The 22353-nt window shown below is 45.3% G+C and overlaps 2 protein-coding genes across 2 annotated transcripts; one reads left to right on the forward strand and one right to left on the reverse strand.

The window, feature by feature from the left end:
* The first annotated feature begins 1805 nt into the window (after positions 1-1805).
* LOC108160713 lies at positions 1806-6108 on the forward strand. Its single transcript, XM_033396176.1, has 4 exons — positions 1806-1918; positions 1983-2166; positions 2246-3526; positions 3598-6108. The coding sequence occupies exons 1-4, from the start codon at positions 1866-1868 to the stop codon at positions 6043-6045; spliced, it is 3966 nt and encodes a 1321-aa protein (XP_033252067.1). The 5' UTR covers positions 1806-1865; the 3' UTR covers positions 6046-6108.
* Positions 6109-14002: 7894 nt separating this feature from the next.
* LOC117191740 lies at positions 14003-17724 on the reverse strand. Its single transcript, XM_033396524.1, has 5 exons — positions 17321-17724; positions 15437-15704; positions 14958-15374; positions 14670-14888; positions 14003-14602 (listed from the first exon to the last, which is right to left on the reverse strand). Exons 1-5 carry the CDS (start codon positions 17656-17658, stop codon positions 14585-14587), a joined length of 1260 nt encoding a protein of 419 aa, XP_033252415.1. The 5' UTR covers positions 17659-17724; the 3' UTR covers positions 14003-14584.
* Positions 17725-22353: the final 4629 nt, after the last annotated feature.

Consider the following 22353-nt stretch of genomic DNA (forward strand, 5'->3'; position numbering starts at 1 on the left):
AGGATGTGTCTGCGGTGGCTTACTGCACACTGCACAGACACTCCTACGCGAGTCAGGAAAGCAGCAGCAGAGCAAACCCACTGACAAGTGTAAAAATGCAATCACAGAGGCGTGCCATCTTCTTACGAGTACATTGTATGACCTAGGTTGTAGCTGTTCCTGATGATGTTGCTGCTGCTGCCGCTTCTGCTGGTGACACTGCCATGTCATCAGTCTCCCTCAGGCATGGAGTCAACCAGGGAGTCACCCCTCAGACAGGGGCCATCCCTCAGCCAGGGACAGTACCCCCTCCTTCGTCCTGGAACACGCCTCTCTCTATCCAGAGGACGCGCCGCGCGTTTATGCTCTGTTATTTACAATAGCGCATTTTCACACATATTTTTTCAAAGTCAACAACATGATTTTCGCAGTCAGTTCGTACGCTGCACGACGGGTGCATAAAAGCCAAACTCATTGGCAAAAATAGCGGGGCAACAACAATAGGAACAGAGAAACAACATTTACATTTTAAGTAGTTTTTAAATCGCTGCAGACAAACGTCAGAGTGTTGACAATTTATCATGATCTCCGTCACCCCCCCCAGCAACAGAAAAGTTTTTACATGACCTCCTCCCCATCCCCGTCGGGGCTTTTATGGGAATTTCATTTTAATTAATTTAAAGGCGAATGCAACTTATTGATTTATGTCGGCCACTGTTCTCGCACTTGCAAATGAGGCTGAAGTGCGCCGGCGGCTGTCCACTTAAAGGAAGAATACTCAATTAGCTCTGGCTGCGGATGAGCCGTACTATGACGCTACGGATGATGGCTGCTCCTGAGCTTTCATTAAGTTGATTCCAGCCTTTCGGGTTGGGGCGGTCAAGTATGTCAGCACATGGCTCTTCTGTCGGTGCGGTGGTGCAGCCTGTCACTGATGCTCACATATGCAAAATAAATTACTTCTGCCGGAGCTCCCTTCGAAAACATCGGCTAAAAGTTTAAGCTGGAACGCATTTTTGCCCGAAATTCAATTGAAACTTTGCAGACGACAGAGAATGCGAAATCGAATGCAAATGCTAGTGCGACATGACTAATTTCCGTGCTTTCTCTCGTTCTCTTTGGCAAAGTTTTCATAAAGATGCCGATGCCAAAAGTTGCATGCCATTGAAGGATGGGAAGGAATTTATGAAGTGCCGCGCCCGCGGCTGATTTCACTTGCTTTCCACCCTCCTCTTCACATCAATTGATTGCCCAGGAATCGAAAAATTGTATTTTTCTTGAGTTTTTCTTGCATCCATCCAAAGTCCAATGTCCAGGGCCATGGCCATGGCCACGGCCACTTGAAGCGCATTTTCTGCGCCATTTTAATTCCGACTTCTGGCCCCTTTGCCTCCCTTTGGCTAAAATGTACGAATTACGGAGTATTCCCTGCCCTCCGTGGCAGCTCTAGCTCTCCCTTTCGTTGGCTTGATAAATTGTCTGGAAATTACAAATGGACACAGAGGCCAATAGCTTTTAGGCCAAGTTCCTCTTGTTCATCTCGGTTTTTGGGTTCTGGGTTCTGAGTTCTGGGTTCTGAGCTCTCGGTTTTTGGGTGGGTGGGATCGGTTCAGTGGATGGCGCAGAAAGAACATTTATGGTAATTTAAAATAAATGTGTGGCACGTAGTTGGGGGCAGCATTCGCATTCGGTTTTCAGGAAGATCCTAAGGAGAAGGCGCTTCCTGTCTATTTACGCTGATTTATGGCCGCTGCTGTTTTGATTTATGCCCCGGACCGGACCGGGCAGGACAGGGTCGCCTCTGAGCAGTCTGTCTACATGTATTTTTATTTGGATCTGGCATTGCACCATCAAACAAACACAACACACAAAATTCATTGTGCAAAATGCCCCAAAATCTGTGCCGGTGTGGGCCCCTGGTACTCGGCGCGGCGAACCGGTGAGTAGTGATCGCATCCGATAGAATTTCGATTCTATACCATTTCGAAAATATCTGTCATCAGGGCTGTTTACTGCTCCGGGCCGCTGCTGGACGCCGTACAGAGGTCAAACATGTTTCCGGACTGCAAGACTTTTGTGGACATGAAGAGCAAGTATCCGCCGGAGAGGGTGCTGGCCGACTATGAGCTGTTCCGCAATTGCCGGAAGAACGATGGTTCCTTCCAGTTCCTGCAGATGTTTGTGGAGGTTCGACACAGTTCTACGAGGGCACATTGCACATATATTTATTTATCATATATATATATTTATCATTTATCGCTTACAGAAACACTTTTTGGAGAAAGGCACCGAACTGGAGCAGTGGACACCGCCCGACTGGAAGTGTGAGCCGCCGTTCATCAACAGAATTGCAGATCCGCATCTGAGGAAATTCGCTGTGGACCTAAACGGCTTGTGGAAGGTGCTGGGCCGGCGCATGAAGGACGAGGTAAAGGAAAATCCAGAGAAACACTCCATCGTGTACGTCCCCAACCCAGTGATTGTGCCGGGCGGCCGCTTCATCGAGTTCTACTACTGGGACTCACTGTGGATTATCCGCGGTCTGCTGCTCTGTGGGATGCACGATACGGCCCGGGGCATGATCGACAACTTCCTCTCGATAGTGCGACAGTACGGATTCGTTCCGAACGGAGGGCGCATCTACTACTACGGACGCTCGCAGCCTCCGATGCTGATACACATGATGAAGTCCTACGTGGACATAACCATGGACGAGAAGTACGCCATCCAGTCGCTGCCGCAGCTCGAGACCGAGTTCGACAACTTTATCGAGAAACACCAGGTGCAGGTGAGGGGTCGCACCATGTACCACTACAAGGACTGCTCGACGGGACCGCGGCCGGAGTCGTATCGCGAAGACGTGGCCAGTGCGGCGGACTTCTTGAGCGAGCCCGAGAAGGAGCGGCACTACACGCAGCTTAAGTCGGCCTGCGAGTCTGGCATGGACTTTAGCTCGCGCTGGTTCATTGCCAGGGACGGAACGAATCGGGGCACGCTGAAGGACATCCAGACCACGTCAATAGTGCCGGTCGAACTGAACGTGATCCTCTTTCGCAGCGCAAAGATCCTGGTCGAATTCAATCGCAAGGCGGGCAACACCGCCAAGGTGGAAGAGTACTCGGACATTGCCTGCGGCCTCGTGAAGGCGGTGCGCGACGTCCTGTGGAACGAGGAGTCGGGCATCTGGCTGGACTACGATCTGCTCAACAACAAACCGCGGCCCTACTTCTCCGCCTCCAACTTCTCGCCGCTGTGGGCCCGCGCCTATCCCCTGGTGGACACTGAAAAGATCGCCCGGGGCGTGATGAACTACATCAAGACGCACAAACTGGACGACTACCCCGGCGGAGTGCCCAACACAATGAACAAGGAAACCGGCCAGCAGTGGGACTACCCGAACGTGTGCGCCCCCATGATGTTCATGATCATCGACGGGCTATACAACCTGGGAACGCCCGAGGCCAGGACCATGTCCGAGCGCTGGGCTCATCGCTGGGTCAAGAACAACTACGAGGCCTACAGCCAAACGGGCTTCATGTTCGAGAAGGTGAGCTATCCTTCCCTCAATCCTTCTGATGATTCCAGCAGTCCATGTCCATCCCTCGCTTTCTCTTTCAGTACAATTGCGAGAAATTCGGCTCTGGTGGAGGTGGCGGGGAGTACCAGAATCAGACGGGTTTCGGCTGGACCAACGGCATCATTCTCGAGTACCTCTTCAGGTATGGCCAGGAGCTCTCCCTTGAGGATAGCAGTGATGTCCATTGCAAGTGCAAGGCAGGAAAAGCGAGTAAAGCAGGCACAGGAGGCACTTTAGGTGACTGCCCGGAGACAAGTGACGCAGGAATGGACCCAAAAAAGAATTACATCATCACCAGCGAGAACCATATCGACGCCTGTAATAGCCCGTTTCTCAGCCCGATTTCAAGTCCGGGTCCCAGTCCGCATAAAGCAGTGGACGAGACATCCAATCGGGTGAAACAGTCCCTCGTGGCGAACATAGTCGGAAATCCTGTGGTTCCCAGTCCGAGACGATCCACGGGACGATCAGTGCTTCCCATTTCAGGACGATCGACGATCACCAGCTATCCACAACTAAAGGAAGCTGCTGCGGGCGAGTACACTGAGCATATTGTTCCTCGGGAGCAAGCCTCTGCTATTCCTTACATTCGAGACCAGTCGGCTGCTATTTCCAGTCCCGGACGATCTACGATACCTTCTCAACCAGAATCCAGGCTCCCGTTCTTTGCTCGAGCACAAGACACTTATATTCCTCACAGTCGAGAACAATCCGCTGCTTATCCTAACACTCGAGAACAGTCCGCTTTTGATCCTCACAGTCGAGAACAGTCCGCTTTTGATCGTCACAGTCGAGAACAGTCCGCTTTTGATCCTCACACTCGAGAACAGTACGCAGCTATTCCCAGTCAAGGGCGAACCACGATCGAGTACATTAATTCTCCGGAGCGTTACATTCGAGAACATAGCAGTGCTGTTCCCAGTCCGGCACGATCTCCGACGCTTACAGTTGAGAACAATACAAATAAGCTGCTGATCCTTACGGTTGAGAACAATAACAACAATAATGTCATTCTTAATCAACGACAATCAAGGAACGCGCCTCAGGCTGTTCCTCGAGAACAAACCAATGGTACTCAAAGTCCGGGACAATCACCTATTCAACGAGAATCCGGCATCCCGTCTCCTGTGAACTACACTGCTTCTACTGATCCTTACAGTCCGGAAAAATCTGGTGTTGATCCATACGATCGAGATCAGTCCGCTGTTGATCCTTACAATCGAGAAAAAGTCGCTGCAGATCCTTACAATAGAGAACAGCACGCTGCAGATCCTTACAGCCGGGAACAGTCCACTGCAGATCCTTACAATCGTGAAAAATCGGCTGCAGATCCTTACAATCGAGAAAAGTCCACTGCTGATCCTTACAGTCGTGAAAAATCAGCTGTTGATCCTTACAATCGAGAACAGTCCACTGCTGATCCTCACAGTCGAGAAAAATCAGCTGCAGATCCTTACAATCGAGAACAGTCCACTGCTGATCCTTACAGTCGAGAAAAATCAGCTGTTCATCCCTACAATCGAGAACAGTCCGTTGCTGATCCTCACAGTCGAGAAAGATCAGCTGTTGATCGTTACAATCGAGAACAGTCCACTGCAGATCCATACAATCGGGAAAAATCAGCTGCAGATTCTTACAATTGGGATCAGTCCGCTGCAGGTCCTTACAGTCGTGAGCAATCTGTTGCTGATCCTTACAATCAAGAAAGATCCACTGCAGACCCCTACACTCAAGAACAATCAGCTGAAGATCCTTACCATCGAGAGCAAGGCCCTGTTGATCCTTACAAACGACCACAACTCTGTGGGGCTCCCAACTGTCCAGGACAACACAGGATCTTGGCCGCTATCCCGTTCACTGCTGCTGCTGTTCCTTACAGTACCACTACCGTGCCTCACAGTAGAGAGCAAGACGATACTGATCCCAGCCCGGAGCGATCCCCGGATCCTGTTCATCGAGAAACCAGGTTCGCTTCCTGTCTCCAGAGTGACCCTCTTTCTGTGCCTCGAGAACAAGTCGCATCACTGGCTCACACCGCAGCTGGGGCACAGATGCATATGGTAGCACCCAACAGAGGTTCTCCCTGTGGGTGTACAATCAACTCACCCCAAACTTCGGGGCTTCAGCAGAGCGCAGAAAGCGTTGGCCCCCAACACTGTAGAAGCCATTCGGGATACGATGGTCTAGATCCTCCAAAAGGCTGCTCCATCTGTCCGCACTGCGGCGGCATCCAGGAAGAACCGACCGTAGACTCTAAGGCAACAAACCAGCCATCGGTATCAGGTATGCCAGTGAAGAAAGTGGTGCCAGTTGTACCAGTGAAGACAGAGATGCCATCGGATTGTGAATGTGAAACGCCGCCTATCAGCATCACCAAGCTCCCGGCCGTCAAGCTGTTCCCACTGGCCGATCCAAAAGACACAGATTGTCCGGAGGAATCCAAGACCGTCGATAAGTTGTGCTGCGGTTGCCCCATTGACCCCAAGTAAAAATCTGACCAAAAACTAAAATTCCAAATTTCAATCTCAATATAGATACGGCCGAAAAAAAAATGCATTTTGAGTATTATTTTTGTTTGATATTTATTATTACTATGAAAGAAAGTCTGGAGTGAGAGTTTCGCCTAATTTCTTCCTCGACAAGCCATTCACAACCCCCTACGGTTATCTTTATGGGCCTGTCAATATCTTTATGACACACAGATACACAGACACTGAGATATACATACAAATACATTTGGGGCAGGGACACATTTTGAGGGAAAGCGAAAGTATTGTTTGACACAATTTCCGCATGCCCCAGCCAAGCCGTGCAACCCATCTCTTTCGCTCACTCCCTCTTTCATTCTCTCGGTCTATCCGGCCGTGTGGCCAGATGGTTGTGTGTGTGTGTTCATGCTTGTAATATTTGTGAACGAATCATTGATGTGTTCGCACAGACAGACAAACATACGCTCATCTGTTCACTGACTCATAAGTTCTCTCCCACACAAACACACTCACATACCGAACCGAACGAAAAAAGCCAGAATATTCCGATTATGGAAGGGATACGGACTATCAGATGCCCTAGACCGGAGTGCTATACGACCAACTACCGGCTACAGCACACTACTTATTTAATAATGTATTTTTTTATAGTCTAAATCAATTCTTTTTCATTCTTCACTGTATAACATTTGGGACTGTGAATAGTACATGGTTTCCCCTACTTTTTAAATACTGTTGCAGGAATACAGCATACCTCTGAACTCCACGGGCATATTGGGTAAAAATACCCGCGCTCCATTACAACGGTTCCCTTCGCCACCGCTCGCTGACAGCGCCCCCCGCTGATGCGATTGTATGGCTCTGATATTATTGAAATGCCATTTTGATTGGCTTTGATGTGTGGACGGGTGGGAGAGTAACGATTTGATGTTGCTAAATGTTACATGCAGATGCCCGATATGGGCCATGCTGATGTGATTAAGCGATAAATAGTCAGCCATGCAGTACTCCATCCAGAGAGATATTAGATCGCTTGTGCCCCGCTCCGATGATTTCATTCGCTGCTAATTTGATTGAACTGGAAAACTAGTTGGAAATGGGTGCATAAAAAGAGTTTAGTTAGAGAGAATGCAACAGAGATTGGCTCCTTGGGCCCAAGTTCTTATCCAATTATACACTTATGGCCATTTGTCAGTCGAATGTGTCAACGGTGTCGCACAGCACACGGAGGAGAGCGAATGGGTGCGAAAGTGTACTTCGAAATGAATCCAGAAACCAGAAACCCGAAGCCGCAAGGAACACCCAAGTCTGACAAACTGCCTCGGAGACAGACAGCTGGTAGAAAAACAGAGAGCCAGAGAGCAAGGCTACCACAACCGAATCATATCACATCACAGACGTGCAACTGAGCAGCACTTGATGATGAGGAATTTGCACATCCTTGGCGGCTGTGCCGGCTGCAGATGGCATTTGTGCACTGAGAGGATTCCGAGTTCCATCATTTCCGTCATTACTTTCCACGACAGACTTGCCAGACAGAGATCTACATTTTGCCGCAGTGCACTGCAGTGCATTTGAGATTCTTCCATCAAACTGATAAATTCGGAAAAGAGTAGAAATAATTCAGAGCCGAATAAAACCTTTACCTCCTTTCTGGCAGTGCAAACGCATTGTCTGGTAATCCACTTCCTCATCCATCCTTAAATTCGTTCTGCCAAACCAAGAAACTGAGATGAAATGCAGAAACGCTGTAGCTCATCAGTCTTTGAGCCCCGCCGACCCTCTGCCCTGTCAGAGTAAATCCCCTCTTAATTATAAGTTTGACTCACCGCAGCTTTTAATGCTGAGTCCAGAGTCAGAGTCGGAAGTGGAGGTGGAGATGGGGTGGACTCCAAGAACTAAGGAAAAGTTGCAGTTTACTGACTCCGTCACCGACTCTTTTGAGTTGCTTTTCCAATTAGACTCTGGCGGAATCATTTGCATCTTATTGACTAAATTAAGTGTCGAGCGCAAGTTGTAAAAATATGCAAAATTGGCCAGCAGACGAAACGAAACACAGAAGGCACGACACAGCCCTACGGAATGGAATTAAAATCAAATAAATTCAAATCAAATGAATGGCTTTGGGTTCAGCTCAGTTACACTGATAAAAGCAGTTAAAAATAATTTTAAAATTCGTTCAACCTGTACGTATGACCTGTCCTGTATCCTGTATCCTGCCCCTGAGTGCGAGCTTCTGTTTGGCTGAAAATTGAAATTGGAATTTGCCTGTTTGTCAGCAGCAGCAGCAGCAGCAGCAGTGGTAAATGTTTCAATTATTTGCCTCCACAAATGAATATAGAATCGAAACAAGAGCCACAGCAACAGCAAGAAATCTGTAACATGTCAAACTTTGCCACATTTAATTTCCTCTTTCCGAAATTAGTTTTCCCTCATCCGAAATATTGTGTGCTGCACATTCGTGTTTGTTTTTTTCTCTTTTCTCTTTTTCTTTGCTTTCCCAAACTTCATTTTGTTATACCCGATACTCAAAATGAGTATTGGGGTATATTAGATTTGTGGTAAAAGTGGATGTGTGTAACGTCCAGAAGGAATCGTTTCCGACCCCATAAAGTATATATATTCTTGATCAGCATCAATAGCCGAGTCGATTGAGCCCTGTCTGTCTGTCCGTCTGTCCGTCCGTCCGTCTGTCCGTCTGTCCGTCCCCTTCAGCGCCTAGTGCTCAAAGACTATAAGAGCTAGAGCAACGATGTTTTGGATCCAGATTTCTGTGATATGTCACTGCTACAAAAATATTTCAAAACTTCGCCCCGCCCACTTCCGCCCCCACAAAGGACGAAAATCTGTGGCATCCACAATTTTAAAGATATGAGAAAACCAAAAACGTAGAATTGTAGAGAATGACTATATCTTTAAAACTGCGGAATCTGAATTGGATCGTATTATTATTATAGCCAGCATCAAGAAAACAATTTCATTTTTTCTCGCCCTGTCTCTCTCTAACACACACGTAGCATAGGCGGCTTTGCTTAGAGTAAAACATTAGCGCCTAGATCTCAGAGACTACAAAAGCTAGAGTAACCAAATTTGGTATCCACACTCCTAATATATCGGACCGAGACGAGTTTGTTTCAAAATTTCGCCACACCCCCTTCCGCCCCCGCAAAGGATGAAAATCTGGGGATATTCACAAATCTCAGAGACTATTAAGGCTAGAGTAACCAAATTTGGTATCCGCACTCCTGTTAGATCTCACTATAAAACGTATATCTCAAAATTTCGCCCCACCCCCTTCCGCCCCCACAAAGGACGAAAATCTGTTGCATCCACAATATTGAGGATACGAGAAAACTAAAAACGCAGAATCATAGATAATGATCATATATATCAGATTGCTGAATCTGGATCAGATCGGATCATTTTTATACCCAAAAGGAACAAATCAATTTGCACTGGCTACGCAGCACCCGACGTCACGCTCAGACTGATTTTCTCTCTCTCTCGAACGCACTCCTTATCGTGTCGTTTAATATTAGCGGTGTCTGCCGGAGGAGAGCCATACTGACTTAGTATCGGGTATAACTGTAGAGTTGCGGTCTCCGCAGCAACTCACAACGTTCCCCCTCGTTGCGTCTGTGTTCGGGTGCGGATCCGGTGCCAGGTCTTGGCAGAGTCCTCAGTCGGCAATGCAATTTGCAAATGCGTATTGCGGTGTCCGTGAATGGAGAATGGCAGCACGCACTTTCTCCACTCCACTCCACCCTCCTTTCCTTTTACTCTCCCCTTTTTTTGGAGGTAGAAATTGCATTTTTAATATTCGCCGTAGCCTGACTGCAGAGGCGGGTGGCGTGGATCGAGGACACTCTGGCACTCTGGGATCTTCGTGGAACTGTCATGGGTAATGAATGCCCTGGCAAATAATTATTTTTATATGATGGCTGACTGGGACAGACTTCTGCCTGCCTGCCTGCCACCGTTGCCAACGGTAACTGCTCATAAAAGTCCCGTTACATACTTGAGAAGTTACAAGATGTCGTTTCGGCATTCTGCAATATTCATAACTTGCACGGAGATGATGAGGAAAAGGACAACGCACTCTGTCATTTCTTTGGGAAACTCTGAGGAGCCTCAGGATCCAAGCGTGCCCCCAACAACTGAACGGCTGAACAATATGGCTATTCCACTCCCATGCCACATGCAACACACCGACACTCATTAGATTAGCGCTGATTGCGTTGCGCTGATTGATCCCCTGGACCTCTACAACAAATGTTGACATCTGTGTGACAGCGTTTGGGGAACGCCTCAAAAAGGCCTCAGGGCTCGGAAGCGGGGAATGAGGGGTGGGATCTATGGGGACAGAGGGTGGCTTACATGCATTGATTGTTTTTGCCAGTTTTCGCAGAGCCACAACCCAGAATCAGACTCCCCCGAAGTCTGGTCTGGCCCAGCAGGACAGGGATGGACGAAGGCGGGGCCATAGCGAATGATGGAAAATTTGTCATTACACAGCTATGAAGGCGCCCCAGAAGAAGAGAACAAGCTGAAGCTCAGCCAGAGTCAGAGTCGGAGGCAAAGCCAGAGACAAAGAGGAGTGACATCTAATGGAGTCCGCAACTTTGCATTGAAGGAAGCGCGGGAGAGGAGAACCCTCACTGTTCTGTTTGAGAGATTGGCCAAAATATTTGGCACGTGCAACGCGTTGGAAGGAGTGGGGATTTTGGGGTTCCCAGAGCTTCGGAGTAATGCCGAATTGAGTTGTCAGTTGTGCGAAAAGTTCCGCTTTATGAGGGTTGATGTAACGCAAGGGGGGCACAGTACCGTGCGGGCAGGGGCGGAAAGTTTGCAAAACTCGCATTAAATATTAATAAAAATGTTGCCACTGGGAGTTGCAGGTAAATGCGCAACTGAGGCAGCTTCCGAGGTGTCTCCGTGTACGAGTGTATGGAACGTGCCCAATAAAAAGCGTGATTCAGTCACTGCAATCGAGTTTCGGCCAACTTTTGGGCTCTCTAATCCTGATGAGAGACATAAAAGGGATGACTTCCACTTCCCATACATATCAACGCACCCCCGCAACAACACCATTTTGTGAAATCTTTTTCTTGCCACTCCCTCCCCCGAAAGGTTGTCACTGAAATGTTCACATTTTGCACCAACAATTTATTATCAACCATTTAGGATCAAAATAAGCGATAGTCCATCGAGGCTTATTACATTTCGAATAGCGAGAATGGAACAGGCAGCCCCCCACTTACCCCAAGCCCAGACCAGGCCCGAAACCCAACCCTCTCGATATGGCGTATCTATGACAAGTGCAACAGTGCGACGACAACACCAACCCTTGGCTGCTGGCCCGGCTTGGCCCGCCATGCCCGCTCTGCCTGCTCTGGTTCGGTGCGGAAATTTTTATAGACCGTCAGAATGATATATGCAAGCCAATATTATGACAGCAACAACATAACTGGCAACTGTTGAAATATGCCCCCCGTCTGTACGAAATCGAAAAAATATCTCTGGGAAAATAAGTTTTGGAGAATACCCTTCCCTTGGCGATAGAATGTAAAGCATGTTAAACTCAATGGCATTGAAACACTCTTTCCTAAAGGCTTTTTAAGGTGTAGATTTTCAATACCTGTACATTCATTATACACTTGAAAGTCCCAAGTTTTGTTAATTTATGATCCAATTCTTCGATTTCATTCGACATCTGAATAGGACTAGAGGATTTCGTTTATCTGCTTGGAATATCAGCACAGTGTAATGTTGATCATAGCTCTTCTTTGGCAGGGTATCCGCTCTGAAAGAGAGAAGCGAAATAGCAAATCAGCAGCAACAACTCATCGACGACGATGGGCGTAAAGTTACGCGCGCCTGTCCTGCCTTGCTGTGGCCGCCCGGGGGGTTGCTCGGCTTGTCCTTGCTACTGTTGCTGCTCCTGCCCCTGTTCCTGTCGTAGTTGAAGTTCGAGTTGAAGTTGTTGTCATGTTTGCAAGTGGTTGGGGCTATTACATTTTACTTTTCATATTTGCCAGGAATAACCGTAAAATTGTTTTTTCGGTCTAGCGGGAATTGTGAGTGTGGGTATCCCTCCACCTCCACTTCCCATTGTGTTTCTGTGTGTGTGCCAACTACCCCTTTTGTCAATTCCAGCCCCTGAGCTGCGGCCAAAGTGTGTGCCAAACTGCGGGTACACAACAAATTGCGAAGGATTCTAGGATTGGATGACAAGACCCCCCAGCTGTAGAATTGCTGTGGGTGGGTTAGCGGTAAATGCTATTTAAATGTATAAATTTTAATAAGCTCTTTTCGGTTTCTTTTGTGTTCCGACAAAGACTAGAATTTGGAGACGGTAAAGCCTGTTATTTGCCATCGATTTTCATGGCCCCAAAGGGCCAGAGCAACTCGCCCAGGATGAGGGGAATTTTTCAAATATTTCCCCCAAGTTATCATCCACACAATTAAACTCAATTAAATCGGCATATTTAAGCAGCAGATTGCTGCATCGTAATTGGCAAATATGTACACGGATCGACGCCGGCAACAAAACAGCAGAGAATCATCAGCAAGGCGGCAAGGCAGCAAGGCAGGAAGGCAGGAAGGAGCACAATTCCCCAGAGTGGCTGCATCAGTGGAGGATAACAAGAGAATCGAGTAGTGGGATGGATTCAACGAACTTGAACCGCAATTTTTATTTGGCAATACATACGAAGAAATTTCCTTTTTGGCTTTTCCTTCGTTTCGCTCAGTCTTTACCTTTACCTTCCATTCTTTCCATTTCTTTCGTTCCTTTTTTTTTTGGGGCTACTTTGTTGCCGCAACCCTCATGAATATGTAAGTATTTTGGTGTGTGACGGGGAGCGGCGTCTGGGGCAGGATCCCAAAGAAAGCCACAAAGCGCGCCACGAGGAAGGTGAGCCAGGGGGTGAGCTTTGCCCAGCGAAGCAAGACCAAGCTGCAGCGGAGACGAGGCACGAGACTATCCACAACGGGAAGGAGACGGACACGGATACGGCGACGGAGACGGAGACAGACAGACATCAATAAACAAGAACCGTCGCGTAAATAATGCAGCAGCAGGAGACGTTGCACAGTTTGACTTGCCACAAAGCAGGCACGCATCAGGGAGAGACATAACCGTAGACGGGGACTACCTATATTGCGGGCACTGCTCCGCCCCGTTCGGTGGTTACGTGCGGTGTGCCAGACAGTCAGACATTTCCCCAGCGCACACACATCGAACGGAGTCTCTACTGCAATTGTCTCGTAGCCTCATGCATTTTACATTTTTAATAGATTGCCTGGGATTAATAACACACACGCACACTCCCCGGCTAGAGAAGTCTTCCTCCATCCTGGCGGAGGGATGTGGACGGCCAACCCAGGTATTGGTTTTAGTTTTGGTTTCCTCGGTCCGCCCAGGGGATGCATAACATATTGCGCGGTTTACGCATCGACGCGTGCCCCACCAAATCCAAGGGGACTGGGAGCTGGGAGCTGGGAATCACTGACCAAGTTGATGGCGGTTGCAATGCGTGCAATTAGGCAGGAATGGTGGCAGGGAATCTGGCTAATGGAGGATGAGTGCGGCATACCCCAATACAAGGGGAACAAGGGGGAGGGAATCTTGGCTAAGGTGGGCTCTCCAGAGGGAGGAGATCCTTGGCTTATGGGATTATAATGGGCTAGCGACATATCTCCGACGACATATCTCCGCCGATCCACAAACGACATATCTCCGCGCGAAATTATGTCGTTTTAAAGCGACATACCTCCGCGCGGAGATATGTCGTCTCAAAACGTCATAACTCCGCGCGGAGATATGTCGTTTGTGGAACGGCGGAGATATGTCGTTTCAAAACGTCATATCTCCGCGCGGAGATATGTCGTTTGTGACACGGCGGAGATATGTCGTTTCGAAACGACTTAAGTCCGCCAGAAAATAATTAACTAATTTCGCATGTAAAATACACTTATATTTTTTTGACAGCATTTCATTTTATAACATGATTTTATTGAAATTAAAAAATGTGCAATAGTCCAAATACACAGAAATCATAATAGAAGTTTTCTTAAATTTTGTCGTTCTTAACTTACACAAGTTAATTGTAAATAAAAACATTGCGTATGGCCTCTTCGACTTCTCGGTTGCAACTTGGACATTTTGGCTTTATATTTTCATTTTCTTCCAACTCTTTTTTTGCTTGGTTGTGGGCCACAATTTGATCCCAACATGTACCACAAATGTTTACGTGATTGCACGGGCGCAACAACACAGACTTTGGGTTACATAGGCACACATTGCATGGATTCATTTGAACCAATGATTTATCAGATGACTGACTTGAATGAGAAGCATTCGATGAAAGTGACGATGTGGAAGATTTCATATCAGAAGACATTCCAGTTAAATTGCTTTCATTGTCCACCCCTTCAAAGAAGTCCTGCTTTGAAAAGCGGTCAGCTAAGGAAACAGTGCATGTCAGAAATCCCTGTATATCTATTTCACCTCTTTCAAAAAGATCCATTGCGTCCATTATTTTTTTGAGCGATCCTGAGAACAAAAATAATTAAGCTAACATATTATTTTTAACGATTAACTTAAAATGTATTCAACTTACACGTAATTTCTTCTTCTGTGTCTGATTTCCATTACCACCATTTTGAAAGAGTAAAGCAAACTCGCGACTTTTTTCATATTCTGCATCAATAAGACATTGAACAAATTTAAAAAAGTGCCCATTTCCTCGAATTTTATTTCCCAAATTCAAATTATAAGCTTCTACTGAGCTCGTGGTTCTAGTTGACCTCTTAAACACGGATATGCTTTTTGGTCCCTCCTAAAAAATTAGGGTTAAAAATTAATAAGTAAAATACAACTCAATTATTAAACAATAAATAAAATATACCTTTTTAAGCCACTGTCTATTAAAATATTTTAAAAATGGAGAAAACAGCTTCTTATTTAAGTTTATTGCTTCGCCTTTTAGAAGGTTAAATGCTTCGACAATTTTGCTTTCTGGTAAAAGCGGCAAGTGCAAAAATTTCATAAATAGCATGTAAGCTTTCTTATTGCATTTAAGCGTATTTTCAAAACCACTCGATTGCTTGGCATTTTTCTTGCATGCTTGAGTAAAATGAAACCAACAGGCGTAAAAATTCATGTTGGGATGCAGACCTTTTAACGCGTTACGCATTGCCTTTTCGTAATCTGATATAAAGGATGCTCCTTTAAGGCAGCAAATGTTCGAGTCTATATATGTGAATAAGTGCTGATAACACAGCTCCGTTTTGCGAGTCATCAAAACAAAAACAAAAGGGGTTATCTAATTACAAAAAATTTTTGATTAGAGTTAGTAAATAAAGTGTAGCATAAGAAGAAATTTACCTTCTGCAAATATTTAATATAAATTATTAAAAGTTGCTTAAAATCTCCAAAAGGGCACACTTTAAATGTAGCATCAATTAAATAATGCTGATTTGCAGTATTTCCCTTGGTTATTCCAAAACGGTTCATAATATTTTCGTCTTGAAAAGCTTCCAGAACATTCTCTGCAGAAGATGGAGGCTTTGGCAAGAAAGGCTGTCTTTTTCTTTGCAAAGTGCGTTTGACAGCGTCATAATTTATTTCAATCTCCGCTTCACCTTTTGTTTTCCTAATTAATTGAATAGAAAAATAATACATCAGTCTGTGTGCATTTCTTGTCTGCTCGCATGCACATATGTACACCTATGTACATACATATGTACATATGTATGTACATCAGGGGACGGCACGGCCAATGCGCGCAGACGGACTTCGAAACGAGCATTTACCGGTCAAAAACCGAGCGACGACCAAAGTCTCGCAAACGGACTTAAAGGGGCATGATTCGCAAGAAACACCGGATCACGTAATAGAACATGAACGATCATGTCAAACTGCGACCCGGCACAACGCGTTTGTAACAGTGGTCGGCAGCAACACAATAATACTTTTTGTTTTAGTTTGACTTCTGTCAACGCACACAAACGCAATGTAATGTGTGCGTGCCGACCGCTGAAGTACATACATATACATATATGTACATACATATGTGCCTCACAGCTTAAATGAACCAGAGCACTTTTCAAACTTCAAACCCCTGTAAAAATCAATTGAGCAGTCCTATAAAAAAAATTGTAATACATATCTGTTGAGATTTTACCAAAGACTATACAATACCAAGATGTTGCATGAGCGACCAAAAAGCTGTTCTATGGCGGGTCCTAACATTAGAACCCAAAAGTCACGAGGGAGCGCGCGGAGTTTCAATTCCCTTTTCGACTGTACTTCGTCTCTACCGCGACCCCGCTGCCCATCGGTTTCGTCTGTTCGGCAATTCTAGACTCTCGAGCCTCAGCACCGTCGAAGCGGTGGTCGCGGATCGCCGATGTCTTTGGAGCGGCACAGTGGGACCTATGGCCGTCTCAGCTTGCTAAATTAGTTAGTGAATATGAGTTCAATAAATATTTGCACACTGAAAAAATGTTAAACTTTAAACTAAAACAATCTTGAAAATTCGATTGGAAAATTCTCTATTAGATGCGTACATTAAATTTATCTAAAGCACTCATACAATTTTTTTTACTATTTCGGCTGAGTCCCCACTGTGCCGCGCCAAAGACATCAGCGATCACGCTGCCCTACGGTTTCGGCACGCAGACGATTCATATTTTGTTTTTGTATTCTTTCTCTCGAGACACACCGACTCGACGCTGACCGAGGCATTGACGAAGCCGAGTAGCGTAAAAGAGAATTGAAGTAATATCCCCGCGCGCCCGTACCGTGAAGCGTCAAACAAAAATTGAAAAAGAATTTGTTCCTCATGCAACATCTTGGTATTGTATAGTCTTTAATTTTACTTATCTTACCAACCAAAAAAAAAAAGTTCGATATTCTTCTCCGTTACCCCGCAAAAAGGAAAAAAACAAAATGCGCACTAGAAAACACCCCCACAGCCTATTTGGTTCAAGTTCTCTTTGAACAAAATAAGCTGTGGGGTGGCAAAAGGCAGTATTTTTGTTATTTATTATTTAAAACGTCTTAGAAAAATGTTAAAAAATATAAGAAGTTCGTTTTGTTTGTCATTTGATTTTCATTGGTAAGTTTGATGGTTTAGAAGTTATGAAAATTTTAAATTTTTAACGTGCTTTGGTTCATTTAAGCTGTGAGCCACTGTACAAACACTGTATGTACATATGTAGCAAGGCAGGATGTATTATTAAAATTTTAATTAATATATTAACTTACTCAGCAAGAACATCATTGAATACTTTTTTGGTGTCGAAATTGCTATTATTTTCGCACTTCAGTTTTATTTCACTAAGAGCACTGATTTTTTCCATTTCATCACTCTGAGGGCCATGGCTATGCACAACATATTCAGGATTTGAGTAAACTCTAGATTTGTCTGCACTTAAATAAACTCTAGCTTTACAGAGTTTAACCCGGCATATGTATGTGGTTTCGCCTAGTTTTAAATGTTTGTTTTTTACATAAATTTGTTGCTCGCATAATGAAAACAACAGTAACGAGCAGCCCGCTCGGCTTCCTTCTCTGAATTCAAATTTAATATTTTCGTAGTCCATGTTCTTACTGTCTGAGCAACCGAATCGGAATGAATGCAGCAGAATAATGCGGCATATTTTTGGCGCGCGCCTCGCACGCTTTGCCTATTGCACAGAAAAAAATATTCTATAACATTCTATTCTATGCACATGTTTAAAAACAATAAATTATCTACATATTACATATTAAATAATATTACATTAAATACAACACGGCATTCTTTAACAATTTTTGTTTAATGAAATTAACTTCCTAATAAAAACGCTGTTCATAAATTATGCAGTAGCTATATTTGCTCAATTAAGACAATATTTTTCACGGTGCATTTACAGTTAGGTAACCAGCTGAAGATAAAGAGTATGTGCGAGAGGGACAGAAAATCAGTCAGAACATGTCGTCGGGCGCTGCGTAGCCACTGCAAATTTATTTGTTCCTTTTGTTTTGTTTTTTTGTTTTTTTTTGTATTTTTTGATGGTGTATCGGCATAATTTGCTCAAAATCGCTGCGCGGATATACATATGTACATATGTCGCTTCTAAGCGTCATAGCTCCGCGCGGAGATATGTCGTTTGTGGAACGGCGGAGATATGTCGTTTGTGACACGGCGGAGATATGTCGTTTCAAAACGTCATATGTATCTCCGAGCGGAGATATGACGCTTTCAAACGACATAAGTCCGCCAGAAAAAAAGCGACATAATTCCGCCGGCAAAATGTACTGGGCGGAGATATGTCGTCGGAGATATGACGCTATGCCATTATAAAGTATCTTAACTAATGGATTAGAAAGATACTCATAGATACTCGTACGCCTGCTAGAGAAATTACCCCTTCAAGCCCATCCCTATCATTCATGACAGCTTTGATATCCAATCATGAATTCGATGTAAAACCTCTGACTCGTGCGAACATTTATGCTGCATCCTTTTGGGATCAATTCTAAGTATTGGATAGATACCCTGCCCAAAAAAAAACTGCAGCCCTATTCATACCTGAGCAAATCTTAGTTGATTTTGAATTAGCTTTTCTCCCATCGATGATAGCCCAACTTTTCGGTTAACCCGCTTCTTGTGAGGGTATTCAAAGCCCTATGGAAATATTTCAATTTGAGCCGCATAAAACTTTCCGGGAAGCAGCAGCAGCAGCAGTAGGGGCAGGCCACATCCAGCAGCTTTGGCGCGTCAGCATCAGCGTCAGAGCTCAACCAAAAACTTGGGAATAACAAAAATGTGCGGACAGCAGCAGCAGCAGCAGCAATAGGAACAGAGAAGGCAGGAAAAGCAAAAGAAAAGCGCAAAAAATGTGGAAACTTCTCGGGTGAGATCCCCGCCGCCACCGATTCCTTGCGGTCGCTGGGTCCATGGTCCCAGTGGCAAAGTTTTTGGCTGTTGAAGACATTAATTTGAGCCTTGATGATATTCAATTTAGGCACTCCACAGAGACTTGTGGCACTAGCTAGCACACACACACACACATACACAGATAGAGAATGGAGGCAGCAACTGTAAAATATGAGTTGGCCTATGTACATGTGTACATATATCTGTATTATATATATATATTTATATAGGAGGGAAAGCGAGAACCTGGTGACAGCGATAAAACAAGCCAAAAAACAAAGAAGGAAATGTATTTTTTGGCAAAACTTTTTACATGCATTTGCCGCATTTTGCTGGTGTTTGTACTGCTGCTGCTCCTCCTGGTGCTGGCACTCTTGGCCTGGTCAACTTTTCATGTTTGAGCTTCATTTTATTAAGTTGGCAACACTTGCGCCAGTGCCGCCTGTGCCTACCATTTTTGGGTCAGCTCTGGTGCCATGGAGGGGTCTTCCAAACATTTTTTGTAACTATTGTTAGGCACACTCCTTCCCAGCTCTTCACCTCTCTCCATCTTTCCTGTTTCTCCTTCTATCTTTTTCATTTTCCTTTTATTTTTGTATAGTTATTTTAAAGTTTTTCGTTTAATTTTAAATTTGCCGCTGGGCAACATTATACGAGTATTTTTAAAATATTCCGCAAGTGAAATTTTTGTTTTAGGCTTTTTCCAGCAGCTGCGACCAGTAAGGCTCTAACATGATTTGGTTTTCAAAGTGCATTTTGTTACTGTTTGGCATTTATTATTCAGCCTTGTTTTCAATTTGTGCTCCTCTAAATTGGTTCAAAAGTTTAATTGATATTACACGGATATATGAGTTTTTAATGGATTTTGCTGGGTGATAATTCTTAAAGGTGATAACCACAAATCTATTCCCCGACTTTCAACAACATTTTGAGGAAATTAAACCGGAAACATGGCTGCCTATTCTGTTCTGTCAAGCAATTAATGATTTATTTTGGTGTGGCCGCACTGCTTGCATCCGTTTTCTCGATTTCTGCAGCATACTTTTACATGCCCCGCGAAATGAGAAAACTTTGGATGTGTCTGTCGTGGATAGTCCCATAATATATCGGAATAATTTGTGTGCCATGCTTCGGGATTCCATTATTATTCGTGTTATTTGCTTGGAGGTGTTTATTGACCTTATCCAAATACAATTGTTGACAGTGTGCGTAGCTTCTCCCTCTTGATTGTTTGTCTTTGCCTGAGACAAAAGTCCAAGTAAAATATCAGAGTATTCTCATTTGCATCGATGGTAGCCAGGATTCGCTGCTAAATAATCTCCCACACAAGTGGAAGACCACAAAGTGCCAGGTTTAGCGACAGAAGTGCAAGGACATCGTGTTTGCAGCTGCCGTTCCATAGTGAACTCCTCGCAGCGATAAAGTAATGAATAACCTGTTTCTGCTGAACAATAAATTGCATTTGGATTTTTATTACAATTCTCCCTGTGTACCCTGGCGCTGATTACGCTGTCAACAGGAATGGAAAAAATATGATTGCTTCCTCTTTCATAACCACCTGTGCCGTGTCCCTACGCCGAGTCCACTGCCTTTGCCATTTTGGCCTGTTACTCGTCTTTTTTTGGTCTTCTGTGGCAGTGGCGGCTCTGTCGGCCTTGTTAAATTATGCTCGTCATGGCGGCGCTTCTGAGCCCAAAGTCGCTGGCCAGGCCAATTGTTGGAGCCGCAGTTGAAGCCAAATCTAGAGCCAGAGCTGAATCTGAAGCTGGGGCAGGGCACTGAGGAGTTGGGGGCCCAGTGAGGAGTGAGTTCCACCTGCAAATACACCCAGACAGAACCGACTCCGACTCCGAGTCCGAAACTGAACCCTGAAGCCTGGAGCTGACACCTTGCCAAATATGCAGAATCTTAATGAAAGTCAAGACGTCAGTGCTTGGCCAACTGGCGGTTGGCTACCTATCAGTTGTTGGCAAATTGTAACTTAAATAAAGCCAACCGAATTGGTAAGACTTGCTAGAGGGGAAGTAGGGGGCAGAGGACAGCGGTAAGGGATTTCAGTCAAAACTGCCGCAAAACAAGCAGCAAAACTCACAACGAACTTTGGTTGTCCTTCCTTCGACCCTACTCGTCCTTGGCTGCTAGTTGAGAGCTATCCTTATAGAGTATAAATTGAATGGGAATAAATGTATATACTCCCCGATTTATCCTGCCTCTTGTCTCCTGGGTGCTCCTCCAAGGGCTTCCCCGAAGTGTGTTCGGAGCGAGTGCTCCAAAGATTTACAAATGGAGCAGTTCGCGAAGGGCTTAAACGAAGGAAATCTCTGAAGTGGCAGGAAGTTCTGGGAGGTTAGCTACTGCTGTCAGAAGTCAAAAGCTAGCAAAGAGCAGCCAGGCAGCAGGCAGCAAGCAGAAACCAGGAGCCAACCAGGAGCCGCCACAAGTTGCCTGTCGACGGACAAACTTATGGCTACGACCGCAAACAAATTTCATGCTGCTGCTGCTGCTGCGTCTGCTGCTACTGCTACTGGCTGCAATGTTGCACGGACGAACTCCTGGCTGGAGCTGCAACCGAATTAGATGTTGAAGAAAATTGTCTTCCTGTATGAATATCATAATTTCCCCAAGTTTTAGTTATGAAAAGCAAGCAATTTCCTCCTCCGCCAAGAGTTGTCTAGCCTGCGACCTCTACCTCCACATCCTCCGGAGCATCCAGGTTTTGCTGGGCTCTGGGTTTCTGCCAATTTGGCAGCTTAAAGTTTAAAGTCTTAACTTTTGATGCAAATCACTTGGCTGCGTTCGGCTGGCTGTCTTTTGGCTCCGTTTGTGGCAGGGACTGGGACATGCATGTGGCTTGCTCTGGATTGGTTTTTATACCCGATACTCAAAATGAGTATTGGGGTATATTAGATTTGTGGTAAAAGTAGATGTGTGTAACGTCCAGAAGGAATCGTTTCCGACCCCATAAAGTATATATATTCTTGATCAGCATCAATAGCCGAGTCGATTGAGCCATGTCTGTCTGTCCGTCTGTCCGTCCGTCCGTCTGTCCGTCTGTCCGTCCCCTTCAGCGCCTAGTGTTCAAAGACTATAAGAGCTAGAGCAACGATGTTTTGGATCCAGACTTCTGTGATATGTCACTGCTACAAGAATATTTCAAAACTTTGCCCCGCCCACTTCCGCCCCCACAAAAGACGAAAATCTGTGGCATCCACATTTTTAAAGATACGATAAAGCCAAAAACGCAGAATCGTAGAGGATGACTATATGTTCTAGAGTGTAAAATCTCAACCAGATCGTATAATTATTATAGCCAGAATCAAGAAAACAATTTCATTCTTTCTCGCTTTGTCTCTCTCTAACACACAGGTTTCATGGT

Source organism: Drosophila miranda, assembly GCF_003369915.1.
Source record: "Drosophila miranda strain MSH22 chromosome Y unlocalized genomic scaffold, D.miranda_PacBio2.1 Contig_Y1_pilon, whole genome shotgun sequence".
Lineage (NCBI taxonomy): Eukaryota > Metazoa > Arthropoda > Insecta > Diptera > Drosophilidae > Drosophila > Drosophila miranda.